This window comes from Heliangelus exortis, chromosome 5 (genome assembly GCF_036169615.1).
Source record: "Heliangelus exortis chromosome 5, bHelExo1.hap1, whole genome shotgun sequence".
In the NCBI taxonomy this organism is placed as follows: domain Eukaryota; kingdom Metazoa; phylum Chordata; class Aves; order Apodiformes; family Trochilidae; genus Heliangelus; species Heliangelus exortis.
The window spans coordinates 24,912,333-24,935,738 of record NC_092426.1 but is presented as its reverse complement, the minus strand read 5'-3'; the positions used below and the strand labels follow the sequence as shown (position 1 = coordinate 24,935,738).

The following is a 23,406-nucleotide window of genomic DNA, read 5'->3' as shown; positions in this document are numbered from 1 at the left end:
CTTTTTTGTTAGAGAGTCATCTGAATCGGAAGGCATTCTTGTTGACACATGGAACATTACTTCTACTGTCGAGGTAGCAAAATATGGAGTGGTCAGTCCAGTGCTTTTGTTTTTTTGCAGTCCTCCCATAAAGCCACAATGGTTTGTGAGATTTACCTAGAAGTAAAGTCCAAGAAGCATTCAAAGAAAAAAATTAAATTATCAGGTGATAAATACATTCTTAACACTCTGAAATGCACTTTCAACTCTATTTTTAGGAGTGAATGCCCTTTTTACAATAGTACAGTTATGCTTTTCTAGAAGAGCTTGCTGACCAGCCTGAAAAACAACGGCATTGCACTGGTGTTCTGTATTCCACATTCACAGCACATGCTGCTGGGAAAGGAAAGAACAGAGAAAAGGAAAGGCTGTGTAAAGTAATATTCAGTGGCTTATTCCTTGATCAGTTGATTTTAGTCACTTAAATGCACTTTTTCAATTTTATTAAATTCTGTGATACTACATCAGCCTTAACCTGAGCTCTGTAGAACTCTGAGTGACAGCCAGACAATTTTAAATTGTCTTGTTACCTTTCATATATTTTCTTCAAAAATTTTAATTATGTGAAAGTGAAAAAATTCACAGGAAACTACCTGATAATTCATAAATAAGTTTCTAAGTCCTAGTTCCATGGGAAATAGTTTGGTACTGAAATAAATAAGTGTGCTTAATGTGCTATTTCACTTTTACAACAGTGCCTAAAAACCTCACTGTATTGCAGATGTGAATACATTTCATCTCTGTGCACATGGGATGTAGTTGCTTTTCTGTGGATAAAGGATCTAGAATCTAATGTTAAGAAGTTAAAATATGAGATGTCTTATCACGGAATATTAATCCAAATTAGCAACTCTTAAATCTTGCTAACATAGGATTGCAAAGGATCAGGAAGGTAGGAAATAAATATCTGTGACAGTCAGCAGTTTTCCTCTGTTCCTTTGCAAAGTCAGAGCCATTATCCACATGGCTAATCTAGTAATGGTCTTAGATATCTAAGGAGTAAGAAAAAGAACAAACAAGATGGACACTCATGTGGACACTCCTGATGAACACAGAACAGAAAACCTGCAGATTCTTATGCAGGCAGCCATGAGCAGGTGTGATTCCTGTACTTCTGGGTACAGTGCCAAGCTGAACTTTACAATGGAAATTAATCCTGTGTGGTCCAAAAAAAAAGGATGCAAAAAAAGAATTCCTTGTAACCGTATCTAACTTGTGGCTAAGAGCTGCAGGTCTATGTAGATGATGGGGTACATTACAATATTTCTTACAGCTGGAAGAAATAAGGAACAAAGTGTGTGAACAGATAGTGAAAGGAAAAGCACGAGAGAAGGTCATGTTTGTATTTTTTAGATTCCCAAATTTGAGTAAATCTGAAATTTCAATGAACTTAATACTCTATAGACTTACTGGGAAATCAAGGTATTTCCTAATCAGTCCATGAAAGCCACGTACAGGACTGTACATTAAAGAATCATCTCTGCCTGCACAAACTCTCTTCAGTTTAAAGAGCTTGAAATTAAATAGCTGGCATTGCTAATTAAATTAAAACCAGAATTCTTCTCTACGTCCTACTTGCAAAACAGTGTCTTTCAGTACTTGTGAGTAATACTAAAGAGCCAAAGACTTATAATATTTGAAGGGATCTGTAATTTTCTCTGTAAACAAATTTAGGATAAAAAGGTTTTAATAAATACCTCCCAGCCAAGACCAGCTACAAAATCCTCATAGGCTTGACTTCCTCCAGTATTAGTAAGAATGGAGTGTTTATCTTCTTGTCCCTCAGCAACATAAAACACTGCTATCTTGTGTGTCTCTCGGCTGTAAAACAGAGGATGGTCACTGCATGACAGTCCCTTTACAAATATGAAACCAAAATATGCAAAAGCAGTAAATGAAGAGCATAGCTTTTAAATCAAAAAAGATGGTCAAAGTAAACTACAACTACATGGGTTTTTTTTCTAACACGTTCTATATTTTCATGGTCCCATTCTGTCTTTTCTAGCCTGGTCTTCCCTAGCACCTGAAGTTTTGCTACAGATGAAGAACATTTACCCTTTTCACCACTCTGAACATGTAGGATGGTGCTGGCAGTACCAATTGCCAATGGAATAGCTTATGAAAAAAGCAAGACCCGTAACAGAGGCATTGCCCATTGTACTGCAGTGCCCATTAACAGCAGTGCCTTGTGAATGCTGTGCAAAAAGCTTATGAAGAATCCTTAAGCACTATAGCAATGTCTTCTATTCACAGCTTGCAGCTAGACACTGGAGGAACTGAAGGTATTTTCTTACACATCTAAAACAACCACTGTTTTTTATTTCAACTTCTATAAAAACAATTTAAATTTTAAAATTCTGTGCTACAACTCCAGCTAGAATTCCATCTCTTTGAACACTAACGGCACTGGAAAACAGCTAAGCAATTAGCCAAAGCTTACAATGTGGAGACTTTGACATACCAAAGCTTTTTAAATTATTCTGTGCAGAAATGTTCTTAATTTTAAGTTATATTGAAGTTTGTTCTATTTCATGACATTCTACTTGCATTTCACTCTAACAATGTAATTTTGATATAACACCAATAACTACAATACAGTGCAAAATACACACACAATTAAAAAAACTATAAAAATTAGTTCAACTCTCACATCTACTCAATCAGAGCCATTTAACTACAAGCACACTTAAAACAAATAAGTAGGTGGCCATTAAATGAATATACCATTGTCTTGAGTCCAAATTTCTGAGTTCTCGAAGCAACTTCTCATTTTTCTTCAGCAGATGAAAGCTCCTTCTAAATAGAGAAATTTGTAACTCTTTTATCACCTGTTCAATGATGGTTACAGAACAGTACAAGAATGGTACGTGATCATTTCCACATCCATGCAAGAAAAGTCAGCAATTTCTTTTGCCTTTTCAATAGTACTTTCTTATATAAAAAATATAAGATAGCTTTTAAAAAATACACAAGCTTTTTTTTGTTTTTTTACTCCTGGATATCTTCTGTATCCATTATAGCCATGAATACAACCTTTATTTCATACCACTTTCTTCTTTCAACTTATTAGATGCAACTGAGATCAATCTCTGCTCTGCAGAAGAGCAGACAGAACACCCTTTGATGCATATATAGGCTGCACACTTTACTAAGCCAAAATAGATGTGCTTAGTGACAAGACACTCACATAATCTACTGTCCTAGGGAGCTAGTGCAGTAAATACAAAGCTTTTCCTATTCTAAAGAGAGCAGAACATAACTCACTAGTCACTCAGCCAGCTGTAACAATTTAAAGAAAAAAACACAACAATATGTTACAGCACTTTTCATTTCTTTTAACCTGCACTTACAATATTTCCCGTAGAACACAGTGGAATGAGTTTAAGAGCAGTACTGCTCAAAACCAGACTGCCTTGAGGAATTAAAGACCAAAATAAGCCAATTCTAGTGATGCCTCAGTGACACAGATATTTTTGCTTTATGGACTATCCATTTCCTTTCATAGTAAGAAAATATTTCAGTACCTCTAATATGACAGCTAGAGGAAAAGAAGATTTCAGAAAGACTCTTGAATTCTAGGATGCTAATATTTGTACATCATCACATGTCTATGCTATGGGAAACAAAGAAAGCAAAAATGATGCCTTCGTCACCCATGGTAGTACCCCTTAGTACACCTGGCGAAAGGATTATTAGAAAAGATACCACTCCTTTAATTCTCTTTCCAACACTATTCTGAGGAAAGAATATAACTAGCAACAAAGAGAACAGGTTCCTCCTTTGGAGCTCTCTAAATGACGGGATGAAATGCAGAAGGAAACTGCCATTTTTCCCTTAGCTGCACATCCTCTCTTCTTTTCTGTTGGCTGGCCTGAAGTATTCTTGGCTTAACTCAGTACAAGATCAACTTTTATTATTCAGTATAAATAGCAAAATTCCTTTAAAGAAAGTTCTTAAATTATGAGTCTTGTCTTTTCTTTTTACCTTTTATCCCAAGAATTCATCCCCAATATACTGAGAAGTAACCTGCAGTAGTAAAATGCTGACTGAGGCTTTTGTGAGGTTGGCTCATCCTGCTCCATAGCCCTCATATTTAAATCATTGAAATGCTTTTCAACAAACTCCCTCTCTTCTGTGTGCTGTTTCAGAATTGCATTGATGACATCATTCTCCTGTTTCTCTGAGATACAGACTGGTTGAGGGGCAGGAATGTTCAGCGAGACACCAGTTCTCTGTAAGCATTCAGGGCTTGTTACACCTAAATACTGAAGGAGCTCATCAAGGGCATCTTCTTCATCCCTAATTGTATCCCATGTTGGTACAGTCTCTCTAAATTTCCTTTTCACTTGAAGTGTAATTCCATCTCTTGTGGATACATCCTCCACATGCTCAAAAGATGAAAGAGAATCTTCTGTTTTATCTTGTTGAGATAATGAAAGTGAAAAAGACATTTGTTGTGAAGATCCACATAAAGATGATGGTCCATACAAAATAGCTGAATCCCATGAGTATTTGCCAGATAGATCACGCACTATAATTCTGACATTTGAATTAGCAGATGCAAGTCCAGCAGACAGCCCACCCCCAGGCATGTCATCTTCTGATTGGATTTGTATGCAAGACACCAGGGAAGTATTGTTCAACACAAAGAATTGAAGGTTGGGGTTCTCAAAAAGTTCAGGAGAAAGTTCAGGACTTTCACTGTATGGATTGTCATTGTTTTCACAGACTTGACTGGTTAGCATAGCAGGACCTCCACTCATAGGATAATGGCCTAAGTGGTTGACTAGGTGTGTTATCACAGTACGAGCAGCAACAGAAATTAATCCTTGCTGTATGTGAGTTTTCACTGCAAAAGAAAGAACACAGGTTTTAAAAGAAGATCTCAGAAAACAGCACAAAGATTTAAATGTTTCTTCTAGTCTTCTCTTCTTGTGATTCCTGAACAGAGAATGAGCACTGCAACATCAGGATATAGCCAACTCAGTAATGCAAAACATATTTTGATGAACACTGGGCTCAAATACATATAGTGTAGAAAAACTGTAAGATAGTTAAGAAGCATCTTCACTATTTTACAGCCTACCATACCTCCTTAACATAGCTTTGGGGTTAGCATGGTTCTACTAAATACGTGGTTCTAAAATACAGTTTGTTGATGCAGTGAAAATAAAACTTAAATGGCTGCTGAAGTAGTGACCATAACCGTGTTGTACAGAGTCCATTTACAACTGCAGTGGAGTTTTGTATTTATGCACAGAGCGACACAGATGCACAAAACCTCTAATCCATCTTAATTTCCCTAAGGAGCATACAGTTGCACTTGGGTTGAGAATAATGATGGATTATTTTAAAGTACTAAATCAAAGATCAGGCTATCTAAACTGAACACAATCTAAGAATAGGAAAATTTTTAAAAAGCAGGTTTCATGCTTCAGATGCATTCTAAGAAGTTTCAGTCTGGAAAAACTTGAAGGGAGAAAGAGTGCTTAATTGTGCCTACTTTATATGAAATTAATCTTGTGAAAAGTACTGATATTTCAATATGCTTTTAAAACCTCCTCCTTTGTTGCATACCTTCCACATGCACACAGTGTTACCTAAAGTCACAGAAAGCATTTCTTACTGTTTTTACCACACCCTGCTAACTGAACACTTTACTGGCATTGGATTCTTCTATCAAATCCCCTCTACATTACTCACGAAGTACAGAGATAGTCAAAGCCACTCTGTCAGGCAGACAACCCTCTGCTGGCTCAAAGAACTCATACACAGAAGTATTACACTGTAGAAGATAACAGTTAGAAAACAGGATCAGTATGGCAAATCATGTATTTCTGCAGTATCTCTCCTGTAACAGGACCTGTGTGCCCTGAATTTGGGATTTTCAACAGGAAGATAAATCAGGACTGCATTCCTCAGGATTACTTTCTATATATCAAACTGCATTGAATACTGCAAACACTGTTGCAAACACTTCCCACCTTCTTTCTCACCAAAAATGCATCAAATTGGAACGTTCTGAAACACATTATTTTTTCATTATTTACTGAGAAGATGTAGCCTTTTGGACATGTAAGTATGGTATAATGAACTGATCTCTCTTTATATCATGAATTTCTAGACAACAAAACCTGATTTTTGATAAACAAAATCCTTTTTGCAGCTTAAGGTGTCTTAATTGGTTTTATTTGGAAAAATTAAGGCAAATTTGTGCATAGTGACATTCATGACAGATCTTTAGTTTCTGAAGCACTGGAGGCATTCTGCATCTTTGACAGTAAACAGTAAGTAAACATTTGCCTTTTTTTCCCCCCCTCAAGATTTGCGTAAAGCATAGAAGAGATGGCTGAGATTCTGGTTCTACCTTTAGGGAATTCTGGTCTGCAAAAAGGGGAACACTTCAACTTCTCAATAATTGGAAATATCACTTTATTTTTACATTACTCCACAACTCAGATAACCTCATCTGTTTTAATTAAGGCCATACAAATTAATATGAATGATTAATATTACATTTTATTTATCTTTAACCTTGTTGAGGTTTAAAATTTACAAACACAAAAATATTCAGTGAAGCTAAATTATATGTCCAGATATTGATAGCACACAAGGAAATTAAGTTACAGTGCCATCTGCTGAAATATAAGAAGGACCTTGAACAAGATTACATGAGACAAAGAGGAAGTAAGTTAGATGTATGAATGATAAAATATCAGTAGAGTACTAACCAGCACCTGGACTATGCAGAGGCTGGCTCATGTTTGCCAGGGTATTTATGCCAAGTGTTTAGCACTTGGCACTGTACACATAAATAAGGTACTGCTCCTCTCAGGTTCCTAAGAGCAAACACAAGTGAGCTTCCTTGAAGTCTCTCACACCACCTAGGTAAAATGCCTTCAGTTAAGTTCTTCTGAAAACCTGAAGAAATGAGAGGAACCTGTTACCATGTAAGTTATTACCACTACTGCTTCATGGCAAACCCTGAAGACCTCAGACCTCACTGTGGCTGTATAGTGCCTGTGTGCATTAATTTACTCCCTTAGGGTCCTAAAGGGACATATGAAAAATAAAGGGATACAAAATGATATAAAGAGCAGGGCATCAAATTTAAATTTAGAAGGTCCATCCTAGTCCTACTATAGTCTCTATAAATGTTACTCTTTAATTAAAATTTAAAATTCAAATAATTAGGATTTAAAGCTATCATTGCCTCTTTTATGAAAAGATAAGAGTACTTGCCAAGCCTTCTCTCAGAATACATTATTGTTCTAAAAATGACACAGAAAACTTAAATCAGAAATATTGAGAGAAGGATACTGAAAAGTAAACTGTAAGATGTAACTTGCTGTGTTGAAAAAAAATAAAGCTGCCTTAGAACATTCTTGCCACACAGCAGATCAGGTTTTGATGATGATATCCCTTAGCAAAATAAACCCCCAAACCCAGTAATGCTTTCTGAAAAGATTAATTTCAAATTAGATTTGCAATTTAAAGGATACATACTAATAATTTGTTTCCAGAGGCATGTCTCCTCAATCAGGAACAACTGGACATTCAATATATTAAAATTCTTAAAACGTGTGTGTAAGCAATGATCTTTGTTTGTGGAGTGTAGGTCAAAATACACAGTAACACAAACCATCACAGCTTTACCACAAAGTCTACAAACTAAGCCAAAGCACTACATATTAAATCAGTCTAGCTGGCTGCTTTGCCAACCTGTCAGGCCAGGTAACATCATCTCTACTGTCTTTACAACCACACAGTCTTTTGCTGGGCAATCACCACTATTTGTATCAATACAATGAATGGAGGATTCCTGAATTTCCTTAAGACACATGTTATTAAACCCTGAACTTTAACCTTGGCTGTGCAGCTTCCGAAGAAATACAGTTATGTAGCAGAAGGGAAAAATAACGACCTAACTCTCCTCACCTTTTTAGCCAACTAAAGAAAAATGTACAGACTGATTCATCTTAGAATCCCAAATTGGAGAAATGGGATGAATCACTCTCTGGAAACTCTCTCTCCATTGTGTTTAGAGGGAGCCCAACACAGCTCAGTTAATCTTGGTTGCCTATATTTTACACTAGCTTTAGGAAGTCTTAATGATGTCTAATCTAAAGTTTCAGGTATAGAGATTTCCTTCACAATAAAGCAACTGTGTTAATCTGGATGTACCACGTAAAAAGTGCTTCTTAAAAAGTGTACTTTTGGTCTCCTTTCAGTAAAATGGCAAACAGCAAACCCTTAACAGAAAAGTACTTTATTTTTCTAAAAGTTCCTTATTTTTTTATATCCTTATGATTACATTCTGATACTCAATAGTCTCAGAACATGTATAGCACCTTTTGTTTACTGCTATGTATTTGTTTACTTTTGTTTACTGCAACCAGTTTCCCTGTCAATACAAAGGTCACAAACCCCTCAATTTTACTTTGTCCTAAATTTTTGCATCATTTAATATGAAAGCACCACAGACTTGCTGTGTGCAAGTTCTGATGATGCAAGTAAAGCTTCCTAATGACACCTTGATCATCAGCTGCTAAAAGTTCATTTTGGTTTAAATATAACACTTGAGTACCCATAACACTTACGTGCAAAATTATTCTTTGTGTATCTTATACTGCATTATACAACTTTACCTGAAGCCTTCCAAAAGGAAGACAAAGATAATTTCCCACATAATCCTAGGTATAGCAGATTCCTTGTGAGAGACAGCCCTTGGAAAGTTACTGAAACAGAAAGGGAAACAGTCCTCTCCTCTCCTCTCCTCTCCTCGCTTGTTTCCAGAGGATTTGCCAACTCTTTGCCCTGACATTTACTGCAGGGTTTGCTCCAGTCTCAATAGGTCCTGTCCTGGCTACACAGCTGTATCACTGTAAGTCCCATATCTTCATGGTTTCATGCCACATCACAGTGCAGCTAAGAGTCCATAAAACTTGTGATGGATCTGACCTAAAACAATGGGAGGCACACCAGGGCATGTCAGTCACAGCTATCAAACTCATCAGAAAGACCCTGTCTTATTAATTCTGACGTTTCAGTACTTACAGTTTTGCTTATGACCTATGGAAAGAGTTTAAGCAATCCCCACCCTGCCTTTGTGGATCTTCCCCATTTCCCTGTAACTGCTGTCCTGCCCATTTCCATGCCTTCAAGAAAGGCATCATGATAGTACTTTCATTCTACTGAAAGAGGTTGACCCACTGGCATACTGCTCTGCTGCTAGCTTGCACTAATTGACCCCTGTCTTGATTGAGTCCCAGACTGGTTGTTATCCACTAACATTACTCTTCTCACTCCTCCAACAATGCCAGGGAGAACAGATGCTGTGCGACTGGTTAAGCACTGCCAATTTTATGTTCAGCCTGGCAATGTGGACTAGAAGTGCCAAGGCTACAAGACCAGGGTTGCATTGTAATCTTGTAGTTTGCCAATTAAATTTTATGATCTGACTTACAATTCCAGAGCCCTGAAACTTAAAAAAAAACATATGGTGCTTCCTTAATTCATCTGGGGAGATAAAAGGAACATCTGAAATTACTTTTACTTAGAAATTTAACAAGAAATCATAAAAGAACAGACCACGTACGGAAATGCAAAATGAAGATATCGATGCTAGGGCTTTGTGCAACTACATTCATTTAAAGAGAAATCTATTCAGGGTTGTCTTTTCAGATTGTCAGATTAAACAAGCCACACAGCATTTGCTGCTAACCCATAATTACAGATTATTACAGTACACAAAAGATGCCAGGCATAAAAAGCTACTACAATTCACTACACTGTAATAGAACATGCAGTGGAAGTTAATTTTGGCAAATGCTTTAAATATTAGCTTTACATAATATGTATAGGTGAGACTGTAATTAGGACAAAATGAATCCTTCGAAGCCTCTTTCATTCTGACCCAGCAGATGATTACTTTTTACTAATAAGACCACAGCCATTTGACAAAAAGCCAACTATAGTACCTTGCTTCATTCTTCAGTAAATTTAATAATTACAGCTCCTCCTGCCAATAGTTCTCAAATCAGACTTGTTCAATCCAATACTGAGCTTATTAGGGGACAGCTCTATGTTTAGAATTCTTTGGCCAAAAAAGTACTTGAGAATGATGAAGCATGCCTTAGACAAGGGCACAATGATTAGCCATTTTCTCTACATAAAAAACAGCACGTAGTCACTACAGACCACAAAATCACCTGCTGTTAGCACACAGCTGCTACAAAGAGCTTCTGCATTTATCTGGTTCTTAATACCTTTAAGGAAGCCTAAATGGAACAACTTAATATAGAGAGAGAATAGCACTACACCGTTTCTGGTATCAGTATTAATCTCATCTTTTTCAATTTTCTTCCCAATGTAGCCATTTAATATTTACTAGATACCCTGCATAATATATGGTACTCCCCTGTAGCTTAATTTCTTAATTTTTAATTTTTGAGTCCTGAAGACAATGTTAATTCCCAGGTCTTGTAAGGTTCTAGGAAGATGAGAAAAAATTTCTCTAATTTTAGATAACACTGTGGTTTTAAACAGTATAAACAAATCAACAACAAATTATGATAGACTAAAAAAATTCATAGAAAGATTTTAATAATACAAGCTCAGACAGGAAAAAAATCCAAAATATTCTTACAAAAAGGAGCAAAATTAAGCAAAATTAGCTTACTGAAAGCTAAATGAAAAGCAATGTTTATCTGTGTTGCAGTCTACTTTTTGCTGACACACGGAGCACAGAAGAATCCATACTAAATTGATCTTCTTGTTGTTCAGATGATACTTATTTCAGTTAATCGAACAGTAATTGCTCAAAATTATGTTAGCTCATTCCAAACTAATGCTTCTTACCTAGTGTCTAGGCATAATTTAAAACTTACACTTCAAACAAACACTTCAATACTGGAAACCAAGATAAAATGTTTTTGAAAGAAAATTAATTTAGGCAACTTGACAAACCTTCAGTGACTGGTTGAAGTTTAGAAGACCGCTCTGAATCTGGAGAATGCAGTGGTTCTGGTTCCTTCAAGCTTTCTAAATGCATAAAAGGATCGTAATCCACACATGCCAAATCAGAAAGGCTTAGAGGAAAATATTTAGGGTTGCTAAAACACTGAGATCCATAAACACATCCATGAAGAACCTAGGACAAAACCAAAACTTCATGACATTAACTATGAAATTCTACTTGGCAGTTTTACAAGAAATTGAGTTTATTTTAATTTACATTATTGATTTCTTACAAACAGGCAGGAGAAAACACTGGAAAATTTTAGATGTTTGTAGCGAAAAAAACCCTGATCTACAAAGAAAATTGATAAAATAGTGTCTACACTGAAGTGGAATTTAACAATAAAGAAGCAAGACAAAAAGCTTACAACAAATCACTAAGCTACCTCTATTTTTAGATCTCCTATCTTCTTTAATTACATATGCTAGGTCTAAGCTGCTAGATGTTTTAATCCCCTGCTCTTGCAAAAAAACCCAACCAACGAAACAACCTCTTTGTTCTGTGTCCCTACAGACAGCAATTATAATGTAGCGCTTTTTACTTTGCTTCTTGATAAATAAAATTGCTTGGTATTAAAAAAAAGCTACTTCCTTGTCTGTCTTAAATGTATAGCTTATCTTCTCCAACATCAGTGTCTGCTACCAGTAATGACATACAAAATGCGACTTGGTTAAATATGGCAAAATCTAAAACAAAATCAACAATTCTAAATATAACAAAGATCAAGAAGTTACAGAAAATATCCACATTTCAGCAGGAGAATGGAGGTCAGCTTACAGAAAAGTTCTGTCTTCATTTCCATGAAAACTGACACAACCTCCAGGTATAGAAATTCTCATTTAGCGAGTAGAGAAATGGGTACCTTATATATACAATTAAGAACGGATCTTTCAGTCTTATCATTTTCTGATCCTGTAGTGTGAAGAGGCTGCAGCAAGGTCTTTAATGGCAAGGCCATTATCCAATCCAATAAGCACAGAAGTAAAGAAACCACCAACTGGAACAAACACTTTCAATTACAAATCAATTAAACCAGCACCTGCTACTTCATTTATCACTGTATTTTACTTCTCTGTTTTACTTTCTTTTCTCAGTTCAGTAGAATCAGATGTCTGCAGTACTGGCAGACAGTACTATATCTTCAAAATGTATGACATCAGTAAAAACTTGGGCTACTAAGACATTTAACAAAGCCCATCCATGCAGGAGTTTCTCATCATGGTATGTCTGTGAGCAGATACTGAGCTTAAGAGGATACTCATGATTTTTCAAAATTGATTTGTAGGGTGCTGCTTTTAAAATGACAGATTACAAAGGTACAAATTAAGGCTGATGCATCATTCTGCAGATAAATCTCACTGTAAAGTGAGTAAAAAATTACATAAAACTAAACAATTTCAGCTGCATTTTGTGCTTTACAAATAACACAGAATCTGCTTCACAACATGCCAATAATGCTACGCAGCCTCAGGTACTGTCTGAAAGAAATCCAACTGCTCTCTTTATTGTAAGCTACTCAGTCCAGCAAAAGAACCAACTCCCTCTAGAGGATGTTTTGAAAGACTGTACATTAAAAATTTGACTAAGAAACACGTACACCCCAATTTATTTACAATTTACTAGCTTCAAAAAATTGTTTTCCATTTTTAAAACTTAGCGGTGGAAAAGGAGACCACTCAGATAAATAGCTTCCAGATTCCAGATTTAAATAAAAATTTTCCAAAGAATATCCACTGAACTAATTTACTAATAAATAACATAAAACATAATAATAATTTAACTTAATATCTTACAAGTTTGTATCTTAGAGAAGCCGTCTAATAAACTGAATGATAAAGGACTGAGTATTTCTATGTTAGACTGTTTTTTAAGAAACTCGTTAGGTTTAAGTTTGTCAAAATAACTAAGCCAATTTTTGATAATATATTTGATGTACAATGATCAGCATTAGTTCATAGGAACGTATCTACATATGGGAAACATCTTTATTGGAAAGGTGGCCAGCTTGGCATCCTCCTGTGGTTTACAACAGCCACTGCCTCCTCGCAAGCAGAGAGGAACCTGGAGGCCAAACGGAGGCAGCCATGAACGCCACGGCTCACAGGAATGGGTGGCCCAGAACAACAGCACTGCCAGAGACATCCTGCACCAAAGTGCCCACATTTAAATGAGCACTGTGCTCCACAGTCCTGAGGCAAATCCAAATAACTCAGCGCTACAGCTCTCAGGAGGCATTAAGCACTGCTGTGAGTACTCAGGCCCACTGAAAATAGGGAAAGATAACATTTGTTTTGAAAGATGACAACAACGAAATTCATCTGAGGATTACAGGCTACCTTGCTCAAGAATGTACTCACAATAGAAAGTGCAAAATATTCTAATCTTATGAACATTTTTAAAGGTATTCTCTACAAGCTGAGAATACATTTTCACTGTAAGACAAGTCTGAAAAGTCTACATTACTTTCTGTGCTTGTAAGTTCATGGAGAATAAAGAAAAAGAAGACAGTTATTCAAAATGATCAATCTTAATTAATTTAAAATACATGTTCTCCTACAAAAACATCAGAAATTAGCTCATAAAAAGAATGCTGAGAACACTATGTGGTATTTTATGTAAACAGATTAATCCCTACTCTAATGTTCAGCCTAAATTTTGTAACAGTGCTTTGTCACACACCTTGGCAAGTGAATTGACTCATTAAAAGAAAAACAAGTTTACCCTTTTGTCCTGTTCATAAGAGGAAGCTTCTGTACTGGGTAGCAGATGGGTAATAGTTGCTATCAGAATCTGGGGAAAATATAGCATAGTTACTTTAATCATACAATTTGAAATATTTAACATAAATTTTAAAGCACAAAAATGTGACACAATACTTGATGCATGGTTAAAAAGTATTAAAGTTATTTTGAGACAAATTACAGTAATCCTTGCCTTTTTTTTTTTTTATAAAATCCTTTAAATTTAATTTCATAGAAGACACTGGAAGAATATGTCCTGTTTGATTGACATAGATGCATTATGGACAATAAAATTACAACGCTACTCAAAAAATTGTTAATATCGGAGTCAGCACGTCATATGAACCCCCTACTAGTGTTCATAATAATTATAATTTTGTGAAACATACTTGCCAATACTGTGGCATTTTAATTACAGAGAAATATATTTTACTGTTGCATTTTAAAGAGTTAAAATTTTCAAATTAATAAAAATTACTTACTTGAATAATTCTTAAGGGTGAATCAGTTTGATACACTTGAAGTCTATGTACATAATGTATCAGCATGTTCAGCATACTGCAGGCAACTTGGGCAACAGTTTTATTGGGAAACTAGAAAAGAGAATACAGCACAGTAATGATGACTCTGATTTCATATAAGGGTATATTAGGTGGTAGGGTCATCAGGAATTTCAGTGATGGATTTATACATACAGTTTCTTATGTACCTACTTCTCAGGGGAACACAATTAAATCTTCAAAAATTGAAAACTAATTATTTTGTTATCATACACAAATGTTAGCTAACATCAAAGGTTTGGGACAGATAATCAGGGAGCTGTGCACAATAAGAGAAAAAGGAGAGGAGTCTCCTAACTAACTTCAGACTGGTCAGTGCAGTGTCACAAAGCCAAGAAGAACAAATTCATTTCTTGTTACCTTAATGATTATTATATTAAACACATCACTGCAAAAAACCCCAAGGATTCAATTCTGAAATCAGAGGGGGTTTGTTGAGAACCAAGGCAGGTAAAGAGCTGTATATCCAAAATGCAAGAGATCGCACTGAGAACAAGAGTTCTGGTTTTCAGTGACTGCTGTGGACAGCACTTGTCTGAATGGAAGTGAATGAACCTCAGCTTCTGTGCTCAATTCCTCTTTGCACTGTTTTCAAGACAGGAGAATGTTGTTGCACTGGAACCTGACTTCTACAGTCACTAAAATACTTAAGTTACTGTCTGGGCCAAAGCAAAAGAGAATGCATTTGTACAATTAGTCTCCAGCCTTGGGAGCAGCAGCACACACTGCCCGACACCCCAAGGAGGCAAAACAAAGAAATGGAGAGACAGGGATATGTTTCCCTACATATTTAATGGACAGGACATGTGATTAAGCCTTTTTTCCTTCATTGCACTTGCCTTGAAAGCGCTAAACTGCACCAAACAATAAACACAAAGTAAATTTTGAAAAATCTATGAAAAATCTATAAATCTGAGCAAAATGGTTACTGGTACAGCAAAACTACAGCCTTTGGAAGACAACACAAACTACACAAAAGAAAAAACTACATGCAATAGCCCCAGGGGAAAGAAGGATTTAAAATACAGTTTTATTCAAGGAACACTCTATCTTTACTGGAAACAAATATTCTAAACTGTATTAATGATGCATCTCAAATAACTCAGAAAACAATTACGCAATTAATGCTATAAAAGTGAAAAGTTCTATTCTGTTTCTCCAAAGAAGAAGACATGTGACATCAGGAATCCTGCATTACTAAAAGAATAAAGATGTAGTTTACATGTTTTCATCTCAATTCACTTAGCAGTGAAGCTGTCACAGGTGTGTGCTGCAAGGTGGCTAGGTGCCTACCTCTGAACTCAGAAAAAGGTTATTGTTTTGCAAAAAAAGTTAGATTTAATGTCTTGGCTTCTTAGACTATTTTCCTTATCAGTCCAGTGCTATTAACATTTCAAGGAAGGGTATGTCTTATAAAACCTAAGAAACGCCCTCAAACTCTATGAAACCTGAAATGCCTGGGTAATGAAGTGTGACCAGAAAATTAAGCATTTTGGAATAAAATTTCTGAATAGCAAAAATACGAAGATGGAACGTATTCTGGAAGAAAACCCAGTCCTGCTTACCAAAGCAAAGCTACCAATTTTTACATTTAACATGTTGAAAATAAAAAGTACAACCAAGAGCAAAAGTATGGAGTGTGAAGCATTAACATTTTTTATGTGTGGTATCTATGTAGGCACATAAAGAAAGGCTATGAATACCTTTTATAAGTCAGTGACAAAGATTGAAAGCAGAGTACATAAGGTAAAAGTTAATTCTTGTTCTGACTTTCCCTGTTTCTCAGTGGACAAAGTTTCATATTATTGTTTGCTTTTAACTAAAACATAGCAGACATCTTACATCTGCAAGACTTCCCAGAGCTTATGACAAGAACACCATTATTTTTTACCCCTCAGGAGACAGCCTCTCTCCATCCTATCAAAGTACACTGTAAGAGCCACAGTAAGCAGGGTACAGATTCTTAGTTCCAAGTTTGAGTGACAACCAAAAAAGATTAAATAACACTAAAAGCATAACAATTTGATTACAGAACTTGAGATCAAACCCAGATTGCTGAAAACATCCTTACAAGCTTGCAGGAAAACCCTGAAGTCACTGGAGAGGAGAGAAGGGCTGGACAAACCAGGGCAGCTTAATATGGAACAGTCAGATCACTGGATTTTAGAAAAAATGACCTGAGAAAAAAGGCCTGGAGACTCTCCAGTGTCTTGGAATAATCAGCCCTTCACTACTTAAAAACAGAAAGCATTTCCTTAATTTTATTTATTATTTTATTTTATTTTTTAAAAGACATTGTCCTGATCTCAAGCAGCAACACTGAGTTAATAACTGATATCAAAACAATTCACTCTCTACAAGGCAGCTGATTTGGTCTGACTTCTTTTCCAAAAGCCTCCAGATGTGGCATGAAGGCAGCTGTGCAATGCAACAAACATTTCACCCACTGTTCTCTACCTCTAGAAACTGCTGTATATTATGAAGTGTAAGAATTGTGGACTTAATTTTTAAAAAGTTACTCAGTGGTGGGCAGGAAGAAAAGTTTTCAATGGACTGTCATATTGCCTGGTACCTAACTCTCAGGGCTCTTCTCAGAAGGGTAGTCTTAACATAATTCACATCTTTGCAAGAGTTCATTGTTTTCTGGATGTTATGTTAAGTACTTAAACCTTGTCCACACTTCTAATTAACCTATGTTTAGCACTTGTTCAACTAAGGCTTTACAACATAATGTTGTGATGTATCTGCAGCATTTTTGAGAGGAGTATAATGCAACCATGAGGTGCAGAGTTCTGGATGGCTGGCTAGGGTCATCTGTGCTCAGACCTCAGCCAAGGTTAAGACAGACACAGTGGTAGCACATTAGAGAAGTGCTAATTACTTTCAGACAGAGCTGCTGGTCTGCACTTCTGAATATGCTTTGGTATTTTATATATCATACTGGCATATGATTATGACTTTTGCTGACACTTCTATTCAATATTATTTGCTCAATTGTACTTTTCAGTAAGTTGACCAAGACTTACTAATTTCCACTAAGACCACTACTTTCTCCTGCAAATAAATAATCCATTCTGGGATTTAAAATCTCCACTTACTTGGAAGCCAGGAGATTGCTTATGTAACAAATTAGAGCTAACTTGTTTCTCCATGATATAGTCATGAACTTTTCATTTCATCATTAAACACTATTGTGAATGTACACCACTGTTAGAACAGCAGAAAAGTCCACAGGCTCTGGATGCTTTTATCAACATGGTAAGCAGAAATGTAAAGATCTTTGTCTTGAGATTCAAGATGTAGTTTTTGTTTAATACAACTGAGATACAAATAATTTGTTTAATAAATACATCATAGAAAAATAAGAGGAATCACAGTGAATGCCAGAATTAAGAATAGTTCAAACTCTGATAAATTACAGAAGATAAAACCAGCATAAATTTAAAGTTTCAGAATTTTGCAAACTTGCAGAAGAACTTGATAAAATGCACTAGTTAAGGGATATTAAAAAGTAAGAGGAAAACCCTGGAAGAGAATATTAGTGAAGCTAAAAAGGATGAATGTGATTTTGCAAAACAGGAAATTGAAATTTAGAGTCTAATACAAAATGCCCTGCAGCTACACATTTAAGATGTAGACACAAATCCTGCTTCACAGGATGTGATCAGCTGAATTGCTAAGATAGTTTTCAAATTCCCGTTGCTGACAAGAAAACAATAGTTCACAGCAACTGACACAAGCCCTGTATAACAGGTGTACACCCTGATTTTTATCACCATGTATGTACAGAAGAACTAGACTTTTAATTGAATTCCTTTGTAAACAGAGAGTTTGTAGACAGGGTCTGAAAATAAACTGGAAAATACTTAAAAAGTTAAAGATACTGCTTATGAATATGGCAAGTTTGCAAAATGCTAGAAAATAAAATGGCTTTAATTATATTCTAATTATTCCATAAGGTGTGAAAAATAGGAAAGAGGCACTTAAAAAGTAGGAAAATAAAACCACTCATATAAGAAAAAAAACAAAGCCAAAAACTTGTAGCTTTTTACAGAGGTAATGAAAGGAATATGCTGTTGGTATACTACCACCAATACCAAATCCTGCAGCCAGAGCTGAAATCCACTGAGCCTGGTTTCAGAATAGTGAAAACTGTCATTTGCAGAAGGAAAGGAAGACAAGTGTCAGAAAATCTATTCAGAAGCATTTTATAGGCATTTATAGGCATAATGAACTAGCTATACCTGAGCAAGCTGCATTTCAAGGTGAGAATCCCTCTCCATTCGTTTCACAGAATCAACCAAAACAGCAAACACCAAAATAGTAAATCATTCTAGATTCCAAGAACTTTATTTGAAGATGTTTATACTGAACTGCATAGTGACTAGCAGAGACTCTAAATAATTATCTTGCAAATAAAGTAAGGAGGAATTTAGCAAAACCTCCATCAGGGACTTCTGGAGGGCAGACTTCTGCATCTTTCTACATCTTCTGCATCTTCTACATTGGTAGATAGAGTGTATTGGGAGGCAGTCCTAAAGGACAAAGGGGTCCAGGAAGGCCAGACATTGTTCAAGAAGGAAATCTTAAAAGCACGTGAGTGGGCTGTCCCCATGTGCCAAAAGACAAAATGGCAGGGAAGATGAATGGCCTGGCTTATCAGGGAGCTGTTACTCAGGCTTCAGAAGAATTTACCTCCTTTGGATGAGGGGGCAGACATCTTGGGATGAGTACAGGGATCTAATTAGTCATGTAGAGAAAAAATTAGGAAGGTGGAAGCTCAGCTGGAACTCTATCTGGCTCCTGCCATCAATGAAAACAAAAGAAGTTTTTACAAATACACCAGTAACAAAAAGAAAGCCAGGGAGAATATCCATCCCTTATTGGATGTGGGGCAAAACACTGGACTCAAGGATGAGGAAAAGGCTGAAATACTTAATGCCTTCTTTGCCTCGATCTTCATTAGTCAGACCAGTCACTCCCAGGGTATTCAGCCCACTTAGCCACAGAAAATCAGACACCTTTCAGTGCTTCCATGCACGCAGCATAAGTACATCTCTCTACATATCTGACTAGGGCTGAGAAGCAATGCAGCACGATGCAATGGCTCTTGAATTCAGAAGTGAACAAGCACAGAATCATAGAATCACAAAATGTAGTGAGGATACAGAGATAATGGGATATGATTGGTGGGAGCAAGAAGAGAGCAGGTAAGCAAGAAGCATGAGAAGCTTTGGGAAACTTCTTGGCCTTTGCATTTGTCACCTTCAGCTTTCTTCCCTGTCTCTCTCTTACACTGGATGCTTCACTCAGGCTGGCAGCCAAAGACTACAAGGCAGCAATTTGGCTTGCAACAAACTTTTGCATATCTGCTCTCTTATTTCCCAGCACATCATTTCCTGCACACTTAAAGAAGGGTAAGCATCTCAGTGATCTGACAATTAAATTGAATTCAGTCTTTTGTAAGGATTGAATATGAGACTGTGAAGTAAGGATACTGAAATCTGATCATGAACTTGAAAAGGCAAAGTTTTACAAATTCAGGCATATAGACTGCAAAAGTATTAAGTCTCTCACCTTTAAAGAAACACAAATGACGTTCAGTGCTTCCTTGATCTGAGGATGATGCGACTCATGAACCAGCTCCTCACAGATCCAAATACCAAGGCTGCAAAGAGCAACACATCTGCAAAACAATGTCAGAAGACAAGCTGTTGAGAAACATGCTACAATATGCAGTCTTTATGACTAATGATATGTCTTGTTAAAATCTAATAAATATGGTTTTAATATTTCAAAAAGACCTACACAAAAACCTTTATAATGTTATAACGTATTTAAATATGAGAAAGATATCCCATGTACTCTGATGAAGACACAGGAAAGGACTGAGGAAGCATCCTTCTGAACAACTGAAAAATCCAAAACACATCAAGAACTCCTGCATCTTTATGTGTTTTTCAGATTAAAAATACTACCTGAAATCCATGTATGTCAACTTAATACATATTTTCTTAAGACAAATAAAAAATGTGGTGGGAGTTTTCTTCCTCACCAACATGAGAGTTTGCTTGTATTTGTTTAAAACTTCTGGTTCACAGAGACAGTAGAAGGGAATGTCATTCATAGATATTTACATTTCTTTAGATTGAAAATAAGCAAACATGAAGAGAGGAAGGGTAAATCAGTACCAGAGACAGAATAGACGACATTATTAAGTACTTCAACTTTTGTTCTTGTTTCTTCATTTAAAATCACAAAATAAAAGGGTAAAGATTATTTAGATAACTGTTTTCAAATCAGCAGAGATGGACCAAACTTGTTCAGAAACATGGAGCTAGTTTAAGCTATCTCTGAACGGCTCGGCATGCACATTTACATGCTCTACTCTATACAAACCCTCACAGCCAGACAGGATATGAGGACATGCATTTATCCTTCCTCTTCCCAACCACACCTGCCACAACTAACTATAATAAAACTGTGTGCTTCAGTGCCACAGGATCAGTAATAATATCCTCAACCAACTGGACTCAAACCACCTCTTTCAAAACCAAAATGGACAGTGTTATGCTTTTTAAAATTCTGTTGTGTGAAAGAAGATGAAAAATTAAAAATATCTCAGAAAAGTTTCTCCTTCTCTTCTGTTGAGAGATGTCACCAGTTCAAGTGAACAGGTAGTGCGCTGATGAAAACTGCTCTTGGTCTTCCAGCAAGAAGTTTTAAGATTCAATGAACTGATCTATCCAGTAACATTTTTCAGGCAATTCTAATATTTTGCATTCGTTAAGTCACAATATAGTAGTTGAGCATATACAAACATGCCACTCAAAGACATAAGGCATAAGTGTGCTCTTCCTTGGTAGGCATTATAGATTTCCTGTTCTGACCTCATATGCAGGGCTCAAACTGAAAGACTGTGGGAACAGGTAAGGAGGAACAAAATCCTAAGCAAATTAAGAAACAGAAAACTGGTAACTATACTCTCTTAAGACTTTCATTGGATGAAGATACATTGGTTTAAGCATCAGAGCAATAATTTCCAGTTTAATTCTTAGCTCAGCATTTTCTGCTTCTTTTCCATACCATAAAGAAGGGCTCATGCAGCTTGGATTACTTGTTTTTCAATTCAAATCATGTGGTTTAGCCCAAAAAATAAACATACCTTCCTCATAAATAATCTTGTTCTTAATTAAAGTAAAAAATTCCCTCTCTAGTACAGAAAATCGCTGAGCTTAACACCAGGGCAGACAAAGAAAATGTACAGCTTACTCATATTTACACCCTTTCCTATCAGCCACTATCTGAGGGGAGTACTAGGCTATACCAGTTTGACAGAAGATGTTATTTTAATATCTCCATGAACAACTTTGAGTTCACATGGTGGACCACAGTTTTGATAGTGGTGAAGAAAACCATTAACAAAACACAAACTGTTACATTATGCTCTCTAATGTGTCCACATTAAAACAATATAATTAAGACAATAATCCATTAATTTAGAAGCTCTTTTTGTATGACCTACCGTGCAGGACCAGATGGCTCTTCTCTTGCTGAACTTAACACGGTTTTAATTATGACTTCCTAAAATTAAGAGGAAAATATTAAATGATTTACCAATAACTCCATCACGTGAAGCATCAGAAAATTAGAATTTCCTTACAGCACAAAGAGGCTTGTTGCTTAGCTGAATCTCTAGGTCTGTGGTCAGATGACTTGTCTGCATCATTACGTGAAGTCTGCCCCAGATGCTCATTACTGGGCAGAAGTAGGCAAATCTACCTCGAGAATATCCCAGAGATTACTGTGCTAACTTCTGCTGATTAATCATTTATCCAGTTCTGGCCAATACATTTCCATAAAATATCAAGGGTGGGGAAAAAAAAGCACTAATCAGAAATGAAAGCTAGCATCTTTGAATAGTGCTGAAGGCTATCACAGTATAATATGTTACTTTTGAGGTTGAAACAAACATTTTTTCAAAATTACATTGATTCACAAAGTCTTTTGAAGTAGTTGCAGGACGAGTACAGTGCCTTAGGAAATTCTGTCAAGAAGAATTTTGACTCAATTGCTGTGAAATGTCTCTAAAGCAGAAGGTTGCTCTCAATAAAGCTCAAGTAAAAATCCATAATGCAACAGAAACGAGGAAGGAGGAACTCAAAAATCAGTCTCCAAAAGGGAGCAAGATATAATGCAGCTTCCTATCCATTTTCTCTCTCTAAATTGAAACAGTTTGAAACATAGGGGAAACCCTTCTTAAAGAAATCACACCTGACACAGAATGCAGCAATTAAAACACATGAACTGAGCTCCACTGAGTTTCAGCATACTGACACACTACCCAACGCTGTGTCATGATAGAGAGGAAACAGTCTCCATTAATTTTTGTTTGTTTTTTTTTTTCTAGAAGAACATACTGATGTAAAGGCCCATATTTTATCATGAACCTTTCATCATCTTATCTCAGATGATTAAAGCTACGAAATAACACATCGTTTCCTTTTACAAACTTGTGAAAACACTTTATTATTAAGTAACTAAGAATTATAAATTATGTCTAGTAGTATAAAGCTTGACAAGATTTTATAGGCTCTAGAGCCTGATAATCTATTAGAAATTATTTTAAAAATTAATCTTTAAATTTTAGTTAGCATTTCCTGGAGAAATATCTTACCAAACATATACTTGGTAGCTGAAGAGTATCCACTCTTAAAATTCTTACCTTAACATCTGTAAACTGAGACACAGCAATGTCAGGAATGTTTGGATGAAGAGCTGGTAGTTCATGATATAAATTGGGAAAGCAAACTAATGATCCTAAAAGTACTTGTGCTTCCACTCTTGGTGCCTAAAAGAAAAAAAGATGAGGGAAATACACATATTCTTACTGCAATCAGGAAGCTGGTATTTCTAGCTGCCTGAAACTCTACATGGCTATTTCTTTTCTCCTTCTGAAAATTCTATAGAGCTGATCAATCCGAGACCACAGCTCCACAGATTGGCTACTCATACACACCCATGCTCCAGTTTTCCAAGATGGCTA

The 23,406-nt window shown here is 36.1% G+C and overlaps 1 protein-coding gene across 12 annotated transcripts in view; it reads right to left on the bottom strand.

The window, feature by feature from the left end:
- Positions 1–23,406, bottom strand: part of RALGAPA1 (Ral GTPase activating protein catalytic subunit alpha 1) — a 121,569-nt gene that overhangs the window by 40,262 nt on the left and 57,901 nt on the right. For all 12 annotated transcript variants that reach the window (XM_071746115.1, XM_071746117.1, XM_071746126.1 and 9 more), the window contains 11 exons: positions 23,086–23,211; positions 21,886–21,944; positions 19,938–20,046; positions 14,283–14,393; positions 13,781–13,849; positions 11,922–12,056; positions 11,008–11,191; positions 4,024–4,888; positions 2,764–2,835; positions 1,737–1,860; positions 1–156 (listed from right to left, as the gene is read on the bottom strand). In XM_071746115.1, coding sequence (XP_071602216.1) covers positions 1–156; positions 1,737–1,860; positions 2,764–2,835; positions 4,024–4,888; positions 11,008–11,191; positions 11,922–12,056; positions 13,781–13,849; positions 14,283–14,393; positions 19,938–20,046; positions 21,886–21,944; positions 23,086–23,211 — 2,010 coding nt within the window. The remainder of the gene's footprint in view (positions 157–1,736; positions 1,861–2,763; positions 2,836–4,023; positions 4,889–11,007; positions 11,192–11,921; positions 12,057–13,780; positions 13,850–14,282; positions 14,394–19,937; positions 20,047–21,885; positions 21,945–23,085; positions 23,212–23,406) is intronic.